General features: G+C 40.9%; 1 protein-coding gene across 1 annotated transcript in view; it reads right to left on the minus strand.

Annotated features, from left to right (window-relative positions):
- SV2B (synaptic vesicle glycoprotein 2B) overlaps window positions 1–17,416 on the minus strand; it is an 83,090-nt gene that overhangs the window by 13,311 nt on the left and 52,363 nt on the right. The window contains exons 8-9 of the mRNA XM_077774390.1: window positions 17,153–17,317; window positions 260–393 (exon numbers count right to left, since the gene is read on the minus strand). Coding sequence (XP_077630516.1) covers window positions 260–393; window positions 17,153–17,317 — 299 coding nt within the window. The remainder of the gene's footprint in view (window positions 1–259; window positions 394–17,152; window positions 17,318–17,416) is intronic.

The following is a 17,416-nucleotide window of genomic DNA, read 5'->3' on the forward strand; positions in this document are numbered from 1 at the left end:
TGAGACTAGAGCACGCACCAAAAAATCTTGCTTTCCGCTTCACGTGCAATAGAACATTTAGACAAAATAAATGCACTGGTAAAGACTATGCAGCTAATTAATGCCATACCTGGGATGAGAACCCATTTTTCCAACCTGAGCCTCAGTAGTCACACCTGTGAATACCTTGCTGCTCCTGAACTTATGACTGATCTATTTGCATCTTAGATAAGACAAGTCCACCTTTGACCCAGCACGCCCACATCGCCCATGTTCTTACCTGTGTTAAAGAAGACGGTTGATTCAATGGTGCAATTTTTGAAATAGGTATCAGTAGATATAACATCTTCAAAATAGCACTCATCAAAGAACATGTCCTCAAAGAGTACGTGTTTAAAGTACATCCCTATGAACCTATGGAAAAGACATTAGCCCCTGAGTGATTCAACCAGGCAGAAAGAAGACTTGAGACCCAAATCGAAAGCACAGAAAGGCAGAAAAGGGAGAACTTCAAACCAAAAGGTGCTGAAACGTGGAATGTTTTTCTATTTCTTTGTGTCTTCTTCAATTTCTTTCATAAGCTTTCTGTAGTTTTCAGCGTAAGGATCTTATACGTAAGAGAATCACTGGGTTCTACTCCTGAAGCCAAGACTACATTGTATGTTAACTAACTTGAGTTTAAATAATAATAATCTTTTACAAAGATCATCTGGGGCACCTGGGTGGCTCTGTCGGTTAAGTGTCTGCTTCAGCTCAGGTCATGATCTCACCATTCCTGAGTTTGAGCCTCAAACTGGTCTGTGCTAACAGCTCAGAGCCTGAAGCCTGTTGCAGATTCTGTGTCTCCCTCTCTCTCTCTGCGCCTCCCCTACTTGCATCTGTCTCTTTTAAAAATAAACATTAAAAATTTTCAATAAGATTAAACTACATTAAAATTAAAAAAAGAAAAAGATCATTTGCTCCGGTGGCCTTCAGTCCTACCCTTATACTGACGGGCTTGTTAAAAATGGCTGGGTACATAATTTCTGGGGTCCAGAGTAAAATGAAAATGCTGGCCCTATGTTCAAAAAGTAGGGAAAAAATTACTTTAAAGGTACTAAAATAATATAAAGGTTTTTCCTTTTTACTATAGTCACCCCCCCCTTCTGATTTGTCCTGGTAGGTTTTTTTCTTACATGCCTAATGTTATTCTAAATAAAGAAACATTTAAAACCATTTTTTAAAAGTGTGCTGAAACATTATTTTTGACCTAGACTAGTTCCCTAGTCCTTAGCTGGTGTTTATGAAGGAGTGGGGGCAGCAGGAGTGAGGAATCTGGTGTCTAGTCCAGGTAGATACGGGACCCTATGCAGCACCTGATGACTCCCAAATGTGGCCATGGACCTTGTGCATCAGACTTGTTGACATGTGGAATAGCATGAAACGAAAATATTGCAAAAATGTCCCTCTGAGAGGAGCTTTCAACACAGGCAGGTCCCTCAGCTGCTCTTAGCAGGTTTGGAAGCGATAGATGTGGGAAGGGCTGAGAATCTTCATTTTAAAGATTTCCCCAACCCAGATTTGGAGGGATAGGCGCTTACATTCACATGGTTGGTGGAATATATTTGGTGTGGCCTCTTTGGGGAGCAGTTTCGCAAAATCTTCAGCGCGTAATCGCTTTGACCTAGAAATACTGCTTTGAAGAATTTATCCTACCTATGCCAACTCATGCATTCAGAGAGACACATTCACTGAGGCTCACTGCAACATTTTTTTTTCTTTTTCAGGAGAGAGAGAGAGCATGAGTGGGAGTGGGAGAGGGGCAGAGAAGAGAGAGAATCTTAATCAGGCTCCATGCTCAGTGTGGAGCCCAACTCAGGGCTCGATCTCATGACCATGAGATCATGACCTGAGTCAAAATCAAGAGTCAGATGCTTAAGTGACTAAGCAACCCAGGAGCCCTGCAACATTTCTTTTTAAAAAAATTTTTTTAACATTTATTTATTTTTGAGAGACAGCATGAGCAGGGAAGGGGCAGAGAGAGAAACACAGAATCTGAAGCAGGCTCCAGGCTCTGAACTGTCAGCACAGAACCCAACATGAGGCTCAAAAATGTGAGATCATGACCTGAGCTGAAGTCAGACACTTAACTGACTGAGCCACCCAGGCGCCCCATAACATTTCTTATAATAAGAATTGATTACTGGATGGATGATGGGAAGGTACAGAGGTAGGTAGATAGGCAGATAGATGCCACACAACGGAATCACAGTGGCTCTTACAGTTATTAGGTAAATCTATAGCCTTAATATGGAATAATCTTCAAGGTATATCATTAACTGAAAAAAAATCAAATGCAAAATAGTGTTTCTAGCATGTAACCATTCATATAAGAAAATATATGGTACATACACCTCTGATGCATAGGATATATCTAAAAAGTTACACAAGAAACTGGTAGATGTTGGCTGGCCCTAGGGAGGTGTGATGGGGGTCAGGACTGAGATAAAGTTAATTTTTCCTTTATACTAATAAGGGGTGAAGCACCCAGGTGACTCTGGGAGCCACTGCTCTAGTCCAGCTCCTCAATAGGAAAAACCAATCTTACATTCAATAATGTGTACTGACATACATGAACTAACGTCTTTCTCTGCTGGACCTTTACCAAACTTGGTCAAACTTCTAAGCTAGAAGCCTTGGGATATGTTTTCATTTGTGGAGAATTACAACCCATTCGTTCACTTGTCTATTCATGTATTTATATATCCAGTCTTCAGCAGAACTTAACTTAGCATGGTATTAGGTGCTATGAATATAGAGAGGAAAGACATGGGCCCTGCCTTCAAGTCTAATTGGAAAACAAACCAAGCCAACAGACAACAATAGTTGTGGGAATCACAGTGACAGAGGTAGCACAGGCTGCTGAGAGTCACTGTTCCTCTTCAGGGCCACCACATAATTCAGTCCATGGCCACATATGATGGCCACTGCCCCTTTGCCTTCATGGCATGTTGTATTCTGCCAACAGCCCTAATCTAGATTCACCTGTCGCTAGCTTCTGCAAAAAGATTCCCACCCTTACGAAGGCCTGAGCGTGTGCTTCTCAAAGAGAGGTCCCCAGACCACTTGCAGCAGAATAAAACAGAAGACTGTTATGAAAGATGCCATTTCCTAAATTCCTAGACCTCTTGAGCCAGAATCACCAGAAGCAGATGCCAGATTATTTTTTAAATGTGAGAATTATTGGTTTAGAGAAGCCAAATTATTTTGTACAGTTTTTGAAAGGGTCAAATTTGCTACAGACTTTTAAACAGGGCCCTCCAGAGGCTATCATTGAACTCTTCAGGTTTCCGTGGAAAAAATGAATTGGTAAGCCTTTGTTACAGGAAGATGCCTTTGATTTCAAAATTAATGTAGTTTGTGTGCTGGATATGTTTACTCAGGAAAGCTATTCCTGGAGTCTGTCTCAGGTCTTTGCCTTTCTTAATATAACCTTCTCTTTAATATAGTAATAGGCTGCTGATGTGGCCTTCAGATACATTTTAATGTTCTGCCAAGGGTGAGTGAGGGAGCAAAGCCATAAATCAAAATGGGCCTGACGCAAGCAGACCTTAAAATGTATCTCCAAGTGAGTTATAAGAAGCCAAAGTTATGAAGAAAGAGATAAAAGGAGAGAGGGCCAAGGCATATTTTATGAGTCTTTATATAAATCATCCCCTATCTCTAATTTATATACTGAACTGGTCCAAGATTCTTCATACAGAAGAATTCAAAGGCTGAAAAAAAAAGTTTGCACAAGTATATTGTGGAATTTGTCCTACAAGAGAACAGGAGGCACTGGCAATCTGGAATCATGGCAGAATTATTACTACAAACATTTTATGTCAATGGTTAGTCCACCAAATGATCTAGACTATGCCCAAAATTGTATCAATTTAGTCAGGTGTTTTATCTGATGGCATCCTCAAGAAACTCAGTCTAACTAAAGAGATAAACAAGAAAACTAATCATTAAAAACTTAGCGTGATTAACTGTCAAGATAGAGGTATGTCATAAGATACTTCAAAGGGGGCGCTTGGGATCCAGTTGGGAAAAGCATGAGGTGATTTATCCTAAAGGTCAAGTAAAGGCTACCCGAGTGAAGACATGGAGGAAGTGTCATCCAGGCAGACACCCAGCCTGGCCAAGATGCAGAGACATGTTATATTATACCCTTTAACTGCCTTTTGTTTTTAAGTAGAAAATTCTCTTTTGGATAAATTATATCACCTTTCAGGGAGAAAAGAAGACAGGTCTCCAAAGCTTCTGTACATATATCCTATTATATCATAACACTTCCGGGTACAGTGAAATGAAACCAAATGGTCAGGAAAGGAACTGGAATTCTAGTCTCTCACACATTATCTCATGTCAGGTCCTAATCTGACATAAAGCAGAGCATAAACAAAAGAACCACTGGCTTCAGAAGATACACGCTTGGACCTAGTTTTCTTAAAGAATGAAGGAAACTGAATCTTGCCTGAATGCTCTATAGAACTTCCTAAATTCCCTAGATGTAGTCATCAGGCTTTTCCCCCATCTCTGATACCATTCTTCAAAAAACGAAGAGTAGGGTCCCAGCTTTCAGAGCTTAATCACTAAGAGATGTCAGGTAAGTCTTTTCTCCTCTCCAGGCTTGCATTTAAAAATCTTCAAAACATAGGTATGGAGAAGGTGTTTTTTTCCCAGCTCCATATGGTTCTATAAATGAGAAGGGCCTCAACTGTGTGTTGCCTGAGAAGAAACAAAAGATATGGCCTAGGATATGGTCATCTTACTTCTCCAAATTATCAAAATATGATTTCATGGAGAATAAGAAGGTATTTATGAAAGGAAATACTGGTGTCAATGTCAATCAAATAGTCTCTCTAAAAACATGCATTCTTAAGCCTCAGTGAATCTGCCAGTAAACCCAATTTCCTTTCTTCCACTTCTTTTACACTCAAGGCTAACCAAGTGCTAAAATTGCAAGATCTCATCCTGTCTCTTCCACAAAGATCCTAGCATGTGTATAGCATTTGGGAATAGAATCTTAAGCAGAATTGTAAAAGTAGAATACAGGGGGGCACCTGGATGTCTCAGTTGGTTAAGCTCCCAACTTTGATCTTGACTTGGGTCATGATCCTACAGTTCATGACTGAGCCCCACGTTGGGCTCTGTGCTGACAGCTGGAGCCTGCTTGGGACTTTTTCTCTCCCTCTCTCTCTCTCTGTCCTCCCCTCAAAAATAAATAAACTTAAAAAAAAGATTCTCTCCCTCTCCTTCTACCCTTCCCCCTGCCCCCTCCATTTGCACATTCTTTGTCTCTAAATAAATAAATAAATAGAAAAACAAAAATAGATATTATACCATTGCTGGAACTATCAGGTAATTTAATATAACTAAAATTAACATATTAAAGCCTTAATGAAAAAGGTGGATAACATGCATACATTATGGAGAATTCTAGCACAGAGAGGTAAACTATTAGAAAGAATCAAATAGAAATGCTAGAAAATTTTTCAAAACAGTAAAACAGATTAAGAATACCTTTAATGGACTCATCTGTAGACTCATCATATTTAAGGAAGGAATTACATTGCTTGTACATAACTCAAGAGGAAATTACCAAAACTAAAACATAAGGAGAAAAATAAAGGGGAAACCCCAGAGAAGAGAATTCAGAGAGTTGGGAAAAGTATCAAACAATCTAATGAAAGTGCAATTGGAATTTCAGAAAGAAAAAAGAGAGAAAATTTGGCATAGGCCATATTTGAAGAAATAATGGTTAAAGATTTCCCTAAATTAATGAAACAGGCCAAACCACAACTCCAAGAAACTCATAGAACCTCAAGCAGGGTAAATTTACCAAAAAAGAAGAGGAAAAGGAGGAGGAGACAGAAAAAGAAGGAACACCTAACCACATTATATTCAAAGTGCTGAATACCAAATATAAAGGGAAAAGTTTGAGAAGGGAGCAAGAGAAAAATGTCATGTTAAATTCAGAAAGACAACTTTAAAAATATAGCAGACTTCATCAGAAAATATGAAAGCCAAAAGACAACGGCGTGAAATCTTTACACTTCTGAAGGCAAAAACTGCCAACCCAGAATTCTATATCCAGCAAAAATATCCTACAAAAAATGAAGAAGAAATATTTAAGACAAGCACTGAGAACATATATTGCCACCATAATTGCACAATAAGAAGTAATAAACTCCTTCAAGTATAAGGAATTTAGTATCAACTTATATTTGAAACTTGGATCTTCATAAAGAAATGAAACCTCCAGAAATGGCTAAATTATAAAGATATGTAAAAGACATCTTTTTCATTTTTTAAATCACTCTAAAAGATAATTGAGTGTCTAATGCAAAAATAGGGGGTATCTGGGTGGCTCAGTTGGTTAAGTTGGTTAAGAGTCATGCTGACTCTTGATTTCAGCTCAGGTCATGATCTCACAGTTCATGTTTTTGGGTCCTGCATCAGGCTCTGTGCTGGCAGCATGGAGCCTACTTGGGATTTTCTCTCTCTCATTCCCTCTCCCTGTATGCTCTCTAGTTCACATGTTCTTATTCTCTCTCTGTCTTTCAAAATAAATAAATAATCTTTAAAAAATAAATAAAGTAAAAATAGTAGCAATATATTGTATGTTTATAGCATATGTAAAACTAAAATGCACAACAGTAGTATAAAACATGAGAGACAATGATAGTGTTCTATTGTAAAGCTCTCACACTATGTGTGAAGTTAATCTATTATTTGAAGATAGTGATTACTGAAAGTAAGCTCAAGGCAACAACTCATTTTTTAAAAAGAGAGGAGTAAATAATAAACCAATAGTGAAGGTAAAATGGAATTTTGAAAATAATGTAAAACAGAGCAGAAAACAGTAAAAAAAGAGAATAGAACACATGAAACAGAAAACAGCTAACAATATGATAGAAAAAGTGGAACTATATGCTATCTATAAGGAACTTACTTAACTCTAAAAATGTAAGAGTCAGATACTATCAGTAAAGTAAACTAGAACAAGGAATATTATCGGGAACAAGGGGTACATTACATAATGATAAAGGCATCAATTCATCAATAAGACGAAACAAGTACAAATGTGTATGCACCTAACAACAAAGCTTTAAAAAAAGAAAGCCCTGGGGGCTAGGTGGATCAGTCAGTTAAACATCCGACTTCAGCTCAGGTCATGATCTCATGGTTCCTGGGTTTGAGCCCTGCATCGGACTCTGTGCTGACAGCTAGCTCTGAGCCTGGAGCCTGTTTTGGATTCTGTGTCTCCCTCTGTCTCTGGCCTTCCCCTGCTCAAGCTATCTCTCCTTCTCAGAAAAAAAAAAAGTAAAAAAAGAAAGCCCTATAGCCTACAGATTACATTATCTGGCCAAAACATAAATAAATATATATAAATTATCAACCAATAACAGCATTTTTACACTTAAAATGCACTTCTAAATAGTTTTAAGATGAAGAGTTAATATTATGGGAAAATATAAAATAGATACAAGTATAAGAAGTTGTTCAATGCCGCTAAAATTGGAGTGAAATGTACCTAATTAAATTGATTCACTTTTTAAAAACATCAAACAATATGAAAAAGAAACTAAGACATAAAGAAAAAGTAAATCCTAAGAAAGAAATATGAGAGAAAGAAACATTATTATTTAAATATAAAATATGCAAAACTCTAGTAAGACTGATTGTAAAATAAGACTAAAAGCACAAACGGGCAGCATTAGTAGTAAAAAGGGAGAATTTATATTACAAATCTAATATAAACATATATATCATAAGACAATGTCGTGAAAAACTTTGTGACAATATACTGAAAGCTTAAAAGAAATAATTTTCCAAAAGAAAAATGAGCATACTTGAATGTATTAATGCCATTTAAAAATGAATTGGTAATCAAAATCTGTTGCCTCAATTAATGGCAAGCTGACATGATTAGAGAGGCTAGCTTTATCAAACTCTCGAGGAATCACTATCTTATGCAATTTGTTTTAGAAGAAAAAGGGGGGGAGCATAAACTTGATAACAGAGGTAAATGAGAACAGTATAAGGAAAGTATATACCACCTTATGAACGGATGTAAAAATCCTAAATAGTACATTAGCAAATCAAATTTGTCAATCTATTGCCATGAAAAAAACAATAACAATGAATTAGTAATATACATCCCAGGAATCAAAAATGGTTGAGTTTCAGCCCCTAATCAGGCTCTGTGCTGACAGCTCAGAGCCTGGAAACTTGCTTCAGATTCTGTATCTCCCTCTCTCTCTGTGTTCCTTCCCTGCCCACACTCTGTCTCTCACTCTCTCTCAAAAATAAATAAACATTAAAAAAAAAGAGAGAGAGAAAGGGTATCCAATGGGGGGAAAAAAAAAAGACAGCCTCTTTAACAGAGAGTGATGGAATGGGAAAAGATAGTTGTAAATGACATATCAGATAAAGGGCTACTATCCAATATCTACAGGAACTCACCAAACTCCATACCCAAAAAACAAATAATCCAGTGAAGAAATGGGCAGAAGACATGAACAGACACTTCTCCAGAGAGGACATCCAGATGGCCAACAGACACATGAAATGATGTTCAGCGTCCCTCATCATCAGGGAAATACAAATCAAAACCACACAGAGATACCACCTCACACCGGTCAGAGTGGCTAAAATGAATTAGGAGATTCTAGATGCTGGTGAGGATGTGGAGAAACGGGCACTCTCCTACACTGTTGGTGGGAATGTAAACTGGTACAGCTGCTCTGGAAAACAGTATGGAGGTTCCTCAAAAAATTAACAACAGAACTCCCCTATGACCCAGCAATGGCACTTCTAGGAATTTACCCAAGGGATACAGGAGTGCCGATGCCTAGGGGCACATGTACCCCAATGATCATAGCAGCACTCTCAACAATAGCCAAAACATGGAAAGAGCCTACATGTCATCCATTCAACTGATGAATGGATCAAGAAGATGTGGTTTATCTATACAATGGAATACTACATGGCAATGAGAAACAATGAACTCTGGCCATTTGTAGCAACGTGGATGCAACTTGAGGGTGTTATGCTAACTGAAATAAGTCAGGCAGAGAAGGACAGATACCATATGTTTTCACTCATATGTGGAACAGGAGAAACTTAACAGCGGACCATGGGGGAGCAGAAGGGGAAAAATAGTTAAGGAGAGGGAAGGAGGCAAACCATAAGAGACTCTTAAATACAGAGAACAAACTGAGGGTTGATGGGGGTCAGGGAGAGGGGAAAAGAGGTGATAGGTATGGAGGAAGGCACTTGTTGGGATGAGCACTGGGTATTATATGGAAACCAACTTGACAATAAACCATAAAAGAAAAAAAGCTTTTTAAAAAAAAAGAAAGAAAAGAAGTGCACAGGGACAAAATCCAAGAAAAATGTTAACAACGAGGTAAAAGAACCTGGAAACACAACAAAACAATGAAGTTACAGCAATAATCTCAGGATGGTAAAGGAAGAGATGAATTAGAACCATGGAGCTAAATGGAGAGCTGAGAAACACAGGCGCACATATACGGAAATGTGACATGAGCAAAGTGTTACTACATAGCAACAGGGGAAAGATGGACAATTTCGTAAATGTGGAAACCATGGGCTATTCATACGGGAGGAAAATCAAATGATTCCTCTCTGAGAGATGAAGACCACATCCAGGTAAATTAAGGGCTGGGATATGAAAAAGAAGCTTTAAAACTTAGAGGAACAGAGAGAAAATGCCTCTAGGACCTCCAACATGAAGGATATCTTAAATTAGAGCCAAAAGGCACAAATCTTAAAGGTAAAGGTGACAAACTTGGTATTAAAATATAAAATTTCTGCTCAAGAAAGGACTGTGTATGCAAAAGTTAAAAAGCGAATCACAGAGGCTCCTGGGTGGCTCAGTCGGTTAAGCATCAGACTTCGGCTCAGGTTTATGAGTCCAAGCCCCGCGTCGGGCTCTGTGCTGACAGCTCAGAGCCTGGAACCTGCTTCAGATTCTGTGTCTGTCTCTCTCTCTGCCCCTCCCCTGCTCACACTTTCTCTGTCTCTCTCTCAACAATAAACATTAAAAAAAATTTTTTTTAATTAAAAAAAAACAACAACAGTGAATGACAAACTGTCAGACCCAGGAGGAAGCTAAGGAGACATGACTGACCATTAAGTGCGATGTGGTGTCATGGATGGACCCTGGAACAGAGAAAGAACAGTGTGTGGAAGGAAATCCAAGGAAAGCACGGACTTTACTGATAACATCCTGATCCTGGTTTATCAACTGTAAACAAAGTGCCATTGTGTTATAAGATATTAGAACAAAACCAACAAGGCCTGGGGTGTATGAAACTGCACTATCTCTGCAATTTTTCTGTGAAACTAAACCTGTTCAAAAATGAAAAGTCTATTTTTAAAAAACACAGAAAAATTTCAAACATATCATTGACCACTGGTTTTTACATATGAATGTAAAGAACTCATGCACTGTGGACTGAGTGTGTGGGTCCCCCCCAAATCCATATGTTGAAACCTAATCCCCAATATGACAGTATTAGGAGGTAGAGCCTTTGAGAGGAATTAGGTCGTGAGAGTCATGAAGGGGATTAGTGACTTTGTCAAAGGGGCCTGAGAAAGCTCCCTCTGTGTTTCTCTTTGGGAGCCCATGGCAAGCAGACGGCCACCTACAAACCAGGGAAAGAATCTTCACCAGCCCCGGCATCTGCCTATGGCTTCACCTTGAACTTCCAGTCTCCAGAAATGGGAGAAATAAGTTTCTGTTGTTTATAAGCCACCCAGTCTGTGGCATTTTGCTACAGCAGCCTGAACAGACTCAGACATCATGCAAGTTAATATGAAAATGATTATCCAACGAATGAAATAAACAAAGGCCATGAACACATGTAGAAGAAGAAACCTGAAGAGCCAAGAGACACAGGAAAAGATACTCCATCTCACCAGGACTAGAAAATGCCAATGAAATGACAGAGAGATACCACAACATATGCCTCAGTCCCACAAACAAATGGAGAATGAGCCCAGATGTAGAGAACCAGGTGCAGTCTTGCTGCTTGGTGGGAAGTGTGGTTATTACAAGCCTCGTAGAGACCAGTGTGGCTGTGAGGCTGAAGGTGCTCATGTCCTTCCATCCAGCAATTCCACCTCTAGGTATACAGGTGAGAAAACGTCTTCCGCAAGAACACATATACTCGAAACTACAAATGTCCATCCAAAGAAGAACAGACAAAGGGGATCCTGGATGGCTCTGTCAGTTGAGCATCTGACTCTTGATTTTGGCTCAGGTCCTGATCCCAGGGACGTAGGATCCCTGTGTCCATGCTGAGCGTGGAGCCTGCTTAAGATTCTCTCTCTCCCTCTACCCCTCCCCTGCTCACATGTGCACATGTGTGAGTGCTCTCTCTCAGAAAAAAGTAAATAAACAAATAAATAAAACACAACTGCATTATGGAATGGTCACATAGTGAAATTTAAATTAACGAAACTGAGTTATGTTGCTATATTAACCAATGCAAAGTAATTTCAAAACCCTAATTTTATACAAAAAACAAGTTGCAAAATTTATAGTATATAACATAGTATGATATTTATCTAAACTTTAATTTTTTTAATGTATTATTTACTTCTGAGAGAGAGAGACACAGCGTGAGCAGGGGAGGGTCAGAGAGAGAGGGAGACACAGAATCTGAAACAGGCTCCAGGCTCTGAGCTGGCAGTCAGCACAGAGCCCGACGCGGGGCTCAAACCCACGAACTGTGAGATCATGACCTGAGCCAAAGTCAGACAACTGACTGAGCCACCCAAGCGCCCCTATCTAAACTTTAAACCACAAAAAAGAATACTGTACAATGTTTATGGATATATAAACACATGGAGAAAACATAAAAACACTCATGAATGTAAAACACCAAATTTATCACAATGGGGATCATGGGGCACCTGGGTGGCTCAGTTGGTTGAATGTCTGACTTTGGATCAGGTCATAATCTCGCAGTTTGTGGGCTCAAGCCCTGCATCAGGCTCTGTGCTGACAGCTCAGAGCCTGGAGACTGCTTTGGATTCTGTGCCTCCCTCTCTCCCTGTCCTCCCCTGCTTGTGATCGCTCTCTCTCTCTCTCCCTCCCCCTCTCTCTCTCAAAAATAAATAAGCATTTAAAATTTTTTTAAAAAAATTATGGTGATTGTCATGCTTTGGGGGGAGGGGAATCACATCAAAGGACACAGAGTGAATAATATTTAATCTATTTTAAAATCTGAAGTAAATATAGCCGAGTTTATGATTTTATAATGTCAGATGCTCTGCATAGGGTTGTTGGTATTATTCTCGATTCTCCACGCATTTGATGTACTTCACAATGGAATGAAAAAGAAAGGAGACAGAACAATTGTTATTTGCAGATGATGAGATCATATAACAATAACAAAGGGAAACTGTGAAGACTAATGAAAGAGCTTAGTTAGATACCAAATAAACACCCCAAAATCAATAGGATTTCTATTTATTTGCAATAACCTGGGTAAATGTTTGATGGGGAGAAAGCAAGCCCATTTTCAGAAGCCAATTAAGTTATAAAATATCCTGGAAGAGTCTCCACAAAGAACTAGGCAGGACCTACATTAAATTGCAAAATTTTACTGAGCGATTTTTTTCAACTCTGAACCACGATGTATGTCATATACATATGTATATATACGTATGTTGCTCGGATATGGAATTGGAGGCTTACACAGGTCAGAGAGGGTTCAGCTCGTCTCTGGTGTGCAGAGACTTGGAACCCTGTCCCTTAAGCTACTTCCTCAGACCTAGAAGCCAGAAGGTGCATTTACACATTTACTACCCTTGGCAGCTGCATGGACCTTCACTCCCCTGAAGCGGACCCATTGCAGCTGGAGACGTTTCTTATTCATGCCTTACCACAAGGAGCTTTGAACAGTGTGGGTAACACCTCAGTGTGACACGTGACACTAACCTCCTCCTGCTAGGCTGCCCACCTTATTTCAGAGCTCAGTCCCCTAGCCTTCCGTAAGAACACCGTAAGATGGCGGTAGGGAAAATCTGCTGTGAGATGGCCAGTAAGAAAACACTCGTTAATGACAAATGCGGAAGTAGCAGGCTATAAACATCCCTCTGCTGATGCTCAGGGCTCAGACCTCTGGAAAGTGATCTCCTCTGAGCCCACCGGTATAAAATAAACCTCCCGCCTTCCAAGATCTCTGAGTGCTGCTTGGTTCTTCTGCCGGGTGATCCAGGCCAGATTCCGTAACAATGGTATCTCATCGTGGCTCTGATTTGTATCTCCCTGTCGATGAGTGATGTTGAGCATCTCTTCATGAGTCTGTTAGCCATCCGGATGCCTTCTTTGGAAAAATGTCTGTTCGTGTTTTCTGCCCATTTTTTCACTGGATTATTTGGTTTTGGGTGTTGAGTTTGATAGCTTTTCTCCCATTTTTTTCCCCCGGGTTGATTGTCTTGTGTAATCCCCTTTCCCCGTTCTAACCCTCCCAGAAAGGAGACCTGCCAAGCAGAAATTCCTTCCCAAGCAGAGAGGGCAAGTTAATTAATTAATTAGTTTACACATTGTCTGGGACAAAACGCTATCCTGCTTTCAATGAACAATATGAGAAGCCTGGCCTGACATTTTGGCTCAGGGTTTCGAATATGAACTTTTTCTCTTGCCTTTCTTGCACTTTCCAAAAGCTCATGAGTTCTACAGCAAAAGCTGTGTGAGAACTCAGAGCCACCTGATCCCATTAGATGCACCAGGAGGCTGCAGACGGTACTTGGGGAACGGGCCCAAACTAATCTGTGTACTTTGGTTTCTTCTTGGTGCCAAAGATGGTCTTTCAGCAGGATGAAGTTCAGATTTTAAGAGGTTCTCTTTTATTGACAAAGCCTGTGGGTTTCCCCCAGGCGTGGCAGTCTATAAGGTAAATAATTTCTATCTAAATTTTAGATTAGCAAAATGTGGATAAAATCATCAAGGTGCAGATTGAAGAAGTGCCTCACAGTTAAACTATCCAAAGAGGCTTGGGGTTTTCAAAGATGAGGTGTTTTCTACCCTGTGACCAGCAGGTGGCAGCAAAACTCAAGAAAAGAAACCCGTGTTCTGCTTGTTTCAAGGTTCCTAATCCTCCAAGTTAAAAAACACCCTTTTTATTCAATTTGCTGGGAATAAAAATTATGGGCTTCACATGATAGTGGGTGTACTTTTAGGATCCACTGGTTAAAAAACATAAATGACAAGTTAAAAGTAATTCATTGATCCTTTTAAAGGAATTTATATTTTAATAATTACACAAAAATAGCCACAGGCTCTTGAAATGTAGAAGTATGGCAGCATATCTGTGCATGTGGAATCTTTGCATCCATTCTCAGACCCTTGGCAATAACTGTGTGGTCTCCTAGGGTCCTGGGTCCACAGGAGACCACCGCTTTCAAGAACCCTTGCTTGCTCTTCACCCCCACCCGGAAGCTTGACAAGTTTCCAGAGGCTGAGAGAGGTTAAAAGAAGAGAGTGGGTCAGAAGTTCCCATTTTCTGTGTAGCTCAGTCTAAGAACTCCAAACCCAGCCTGTTGCAAGCCATGAGGATTCTGGCATGGCAATGAACTTTTTAATGCAGAAGACACCATGTAGCACAGGGGGTCTGTGCAGGAATGGAGAGTTTCCCTGTGCAACCTTGAGTTGTCAAGGGTATGGGATTCGAGCATGAATGTTCTATGTTCGTAAGCTGTGTGATTTGGGTGAGCTACTCAGCCTCTCTGAGCTTCTGTATCCCCAAGCATAACCCTTGCCTCCTGGAGGGTTCCATCATTCTTGGGAGGATTAAATGCAATAGTCAAGGGTCCCTGGGTGGCTCAGTCAGTTAAGGGTCCAACTTAGGCCCAGGTCATCATCTCATGGCTCATGAGTTCAAGCCCCATGTCAGGCTCTGTGCTGATGGCTCAGATCCTGGAGCCTGCTTCAGATTCTGTGTCTCCCTCTTTCTCTGCCCCTCCCCTACTCATGCTCTATCTCTCTCTCTCTTAAAAATAAACATTGAACAATAATAATAATAATAATAAATAATTAAATGCAATAGTCTATATAATGCACATAAGGCAGCTGCTGGCACATAGAAGTGCTTTATAATGTTGGCTACATGGTTATGATTATAAGCCTCATTATCCATGCCATACTATCATTATTATTACTAATATCACAACAGAGTATCAATGAACATTGGAGACTTCATAAATGATGTCTTTTTTACTGACTCAGTCTGTGCAGGGAATGGTGTCAATTCATGGGTGACATATGGCAATCCCTACTGTTCCTTACTGTCCAATGTTTCCGAAGAGTTCTTATAAAGCAACAGCAACATTTCTTCCTTGGAAACATCAGCACAAAATCCCCTGACTTAACCCCAAAGAGCCCCAAGAGTGAGAAATCCTGAGCCAACTGCTGCCCATCTCTGCTAGCTGCCATTGCTCTGGTGGCCACTCTCATCTGATTTCAATGACCAAAGTGTCTGCAAAGAGGCTGTGTGCACGTGTGGGCAACGAAGCTGTAGACGTTCATGACTGGGCTTCCTCATTTAAACAAATGTCATCTTTGAGGCGCCTGGGTGGCTGTCAGGTTGAATAGCCAACTCCTGATTTTGGCTCAGGTCATGATCCCAAGGTCATGAGATTGAGCCCTGGGGTGGGCTCTGTGCCGAGCATGGAGCCTGCTTGAGCTTTTCTTTGTTTTATTTTCTTAAGGATTTTTTTTTAAGTTTATTTATTTTGAGAGAGACAGAGACAGAGTGGGGGAGGGACAGAGAGAGAGGGAGAGAGAGAATCCCAAGCAGGCTCTGCGCTGCAGTGCAGAGCCTGACATGGGGCTCAAACTCACAAAACTGTGAGATCATGATCTGAGCTGAAACCAAGAGTTAGACACTTAATTGACTGAGCCATCCAGGTGCCCAAGATTTTCTCTGTCTTTCTCTACCCCTCCTCTTTTATATTTGTAGAAATAAAATTCCCCCTTTTATCTCACACTCTCTGTCTCATCCTAAGTAACAGTGAATGTTCGCTAAGGGACAGCCCATCAGAGCAATACAAACTGGTCTGCGGAAGACACGCTCCTGTCCCCCCTGGACTTCACCCAGACGGAGGCTCCTCTCCTACTGTGGCTGACTGATGGCCAGGGCCACTTCTGTCAGACAGTTAGCTGGGCACAGGGGCTGTGGGAGACCATGCACGTAGGGGAGAATTCTTGCTGTTAAACCTCATACGGAGGTGGTAAATATGGAGGTGTTTAATTCACTGACGCTGAATTACCTGCTTATTTCTGGTGCCACCACGCAGCCTGACTGGGTGAGCTTGCGAAGTGCAGTTCAGGAAGGGAAACAGGAGTAAATGTTCAGCCTAGTGAATAATGTAGTCTGGGGTCACCTTTAATGTACTGGCCCAACCCATTTGGGGGCCTGAAGAGACCAGCCTCAAAGAGGCATTCTAAAAGCCCAGCGGGGTGGGGGGTGGGAGGGTTGTCCATGTCACGGGTCCCAGGAAAGAATTAAAAGGGATTGATGAGACAGCCCTGCAATGATGTGGACTCTTCCAATATACCACTGACTTTGCCCCAGTGGACAATGCTCTTTACGGCAGTGGGCCATGCAGACCAACAGTTGGACATAATATTAGATGAAAAGCTCATATAAGATAGTATTATACCAGTGTCCGGATTTGCTTCTAGAGAACTTCCAAAATCAAAGAAAAACCTCAAAGCCAGGCATTGGTTTGGCATAGGGATCTCAACCCTCTGGGCCTTCTCTCTAGGCAGGCGTGGGTAAGGGGCCACAGCCCTGTGGGCATGTCCATTAAAGGTGTGAGATCTTGAGGAAAATGGTCCAATTGCCTCTCCTCAGTCAAACATCCCCATCCTTGGATGAACCAGCACTAGCCAGGAGATGAGGGAGGACTGGAGGCCAGCACCACACGGAGCCTCAGGACGCCTCGCTGCATCTCCAGCAACAGTGTTGTGATGCTGTGGTACTACAACAGCCTAAGAGCTCGTTCACCTGCCGTATTGAATTCTCTTTCCAATGGCCCCTCTCCCAAGAACAGTCCCCACGGACTGTCACCCTGATCCGGGGAAAGCCTGTGGTCTCTCACTTACTTGTCATTCACAAGTTTCCCGCGTCGGTGAATCTGATTCTCCATCGTGAAGTTGATGGTGGCGCCGTACACATTCTCACCCACAAACGTCTTCACTTTGGACTTGTAGTCTACGTCTTGGAAATGCCGGATCATATCAGGGAACCAAACCGTCAGTCCATAGTAGCTGTAACACAGAAGACAGCATATTCAGGCAAAACACGCTTCGTTCTTTCATGATCAGAGTCTGCATCCCTAGGCTGGTGTCAATCCAGCTCATTTTAAA

Source organism: Crocuta crocuta, unplaced genomic scaffold (genome assembly GCF_008692635.1).
Source record: "Crocuta crocuta isolate KB4526 unplaced genomic scaffold, BGI_CrCroc_1.0 scaffold7, whole genome shotgun sequence".
NCBI lineage: Eukaryota > Metazoa > Chordata > Mammalia > Carnivora > Hyaenidae > Crocuta > Crocuta crocuta.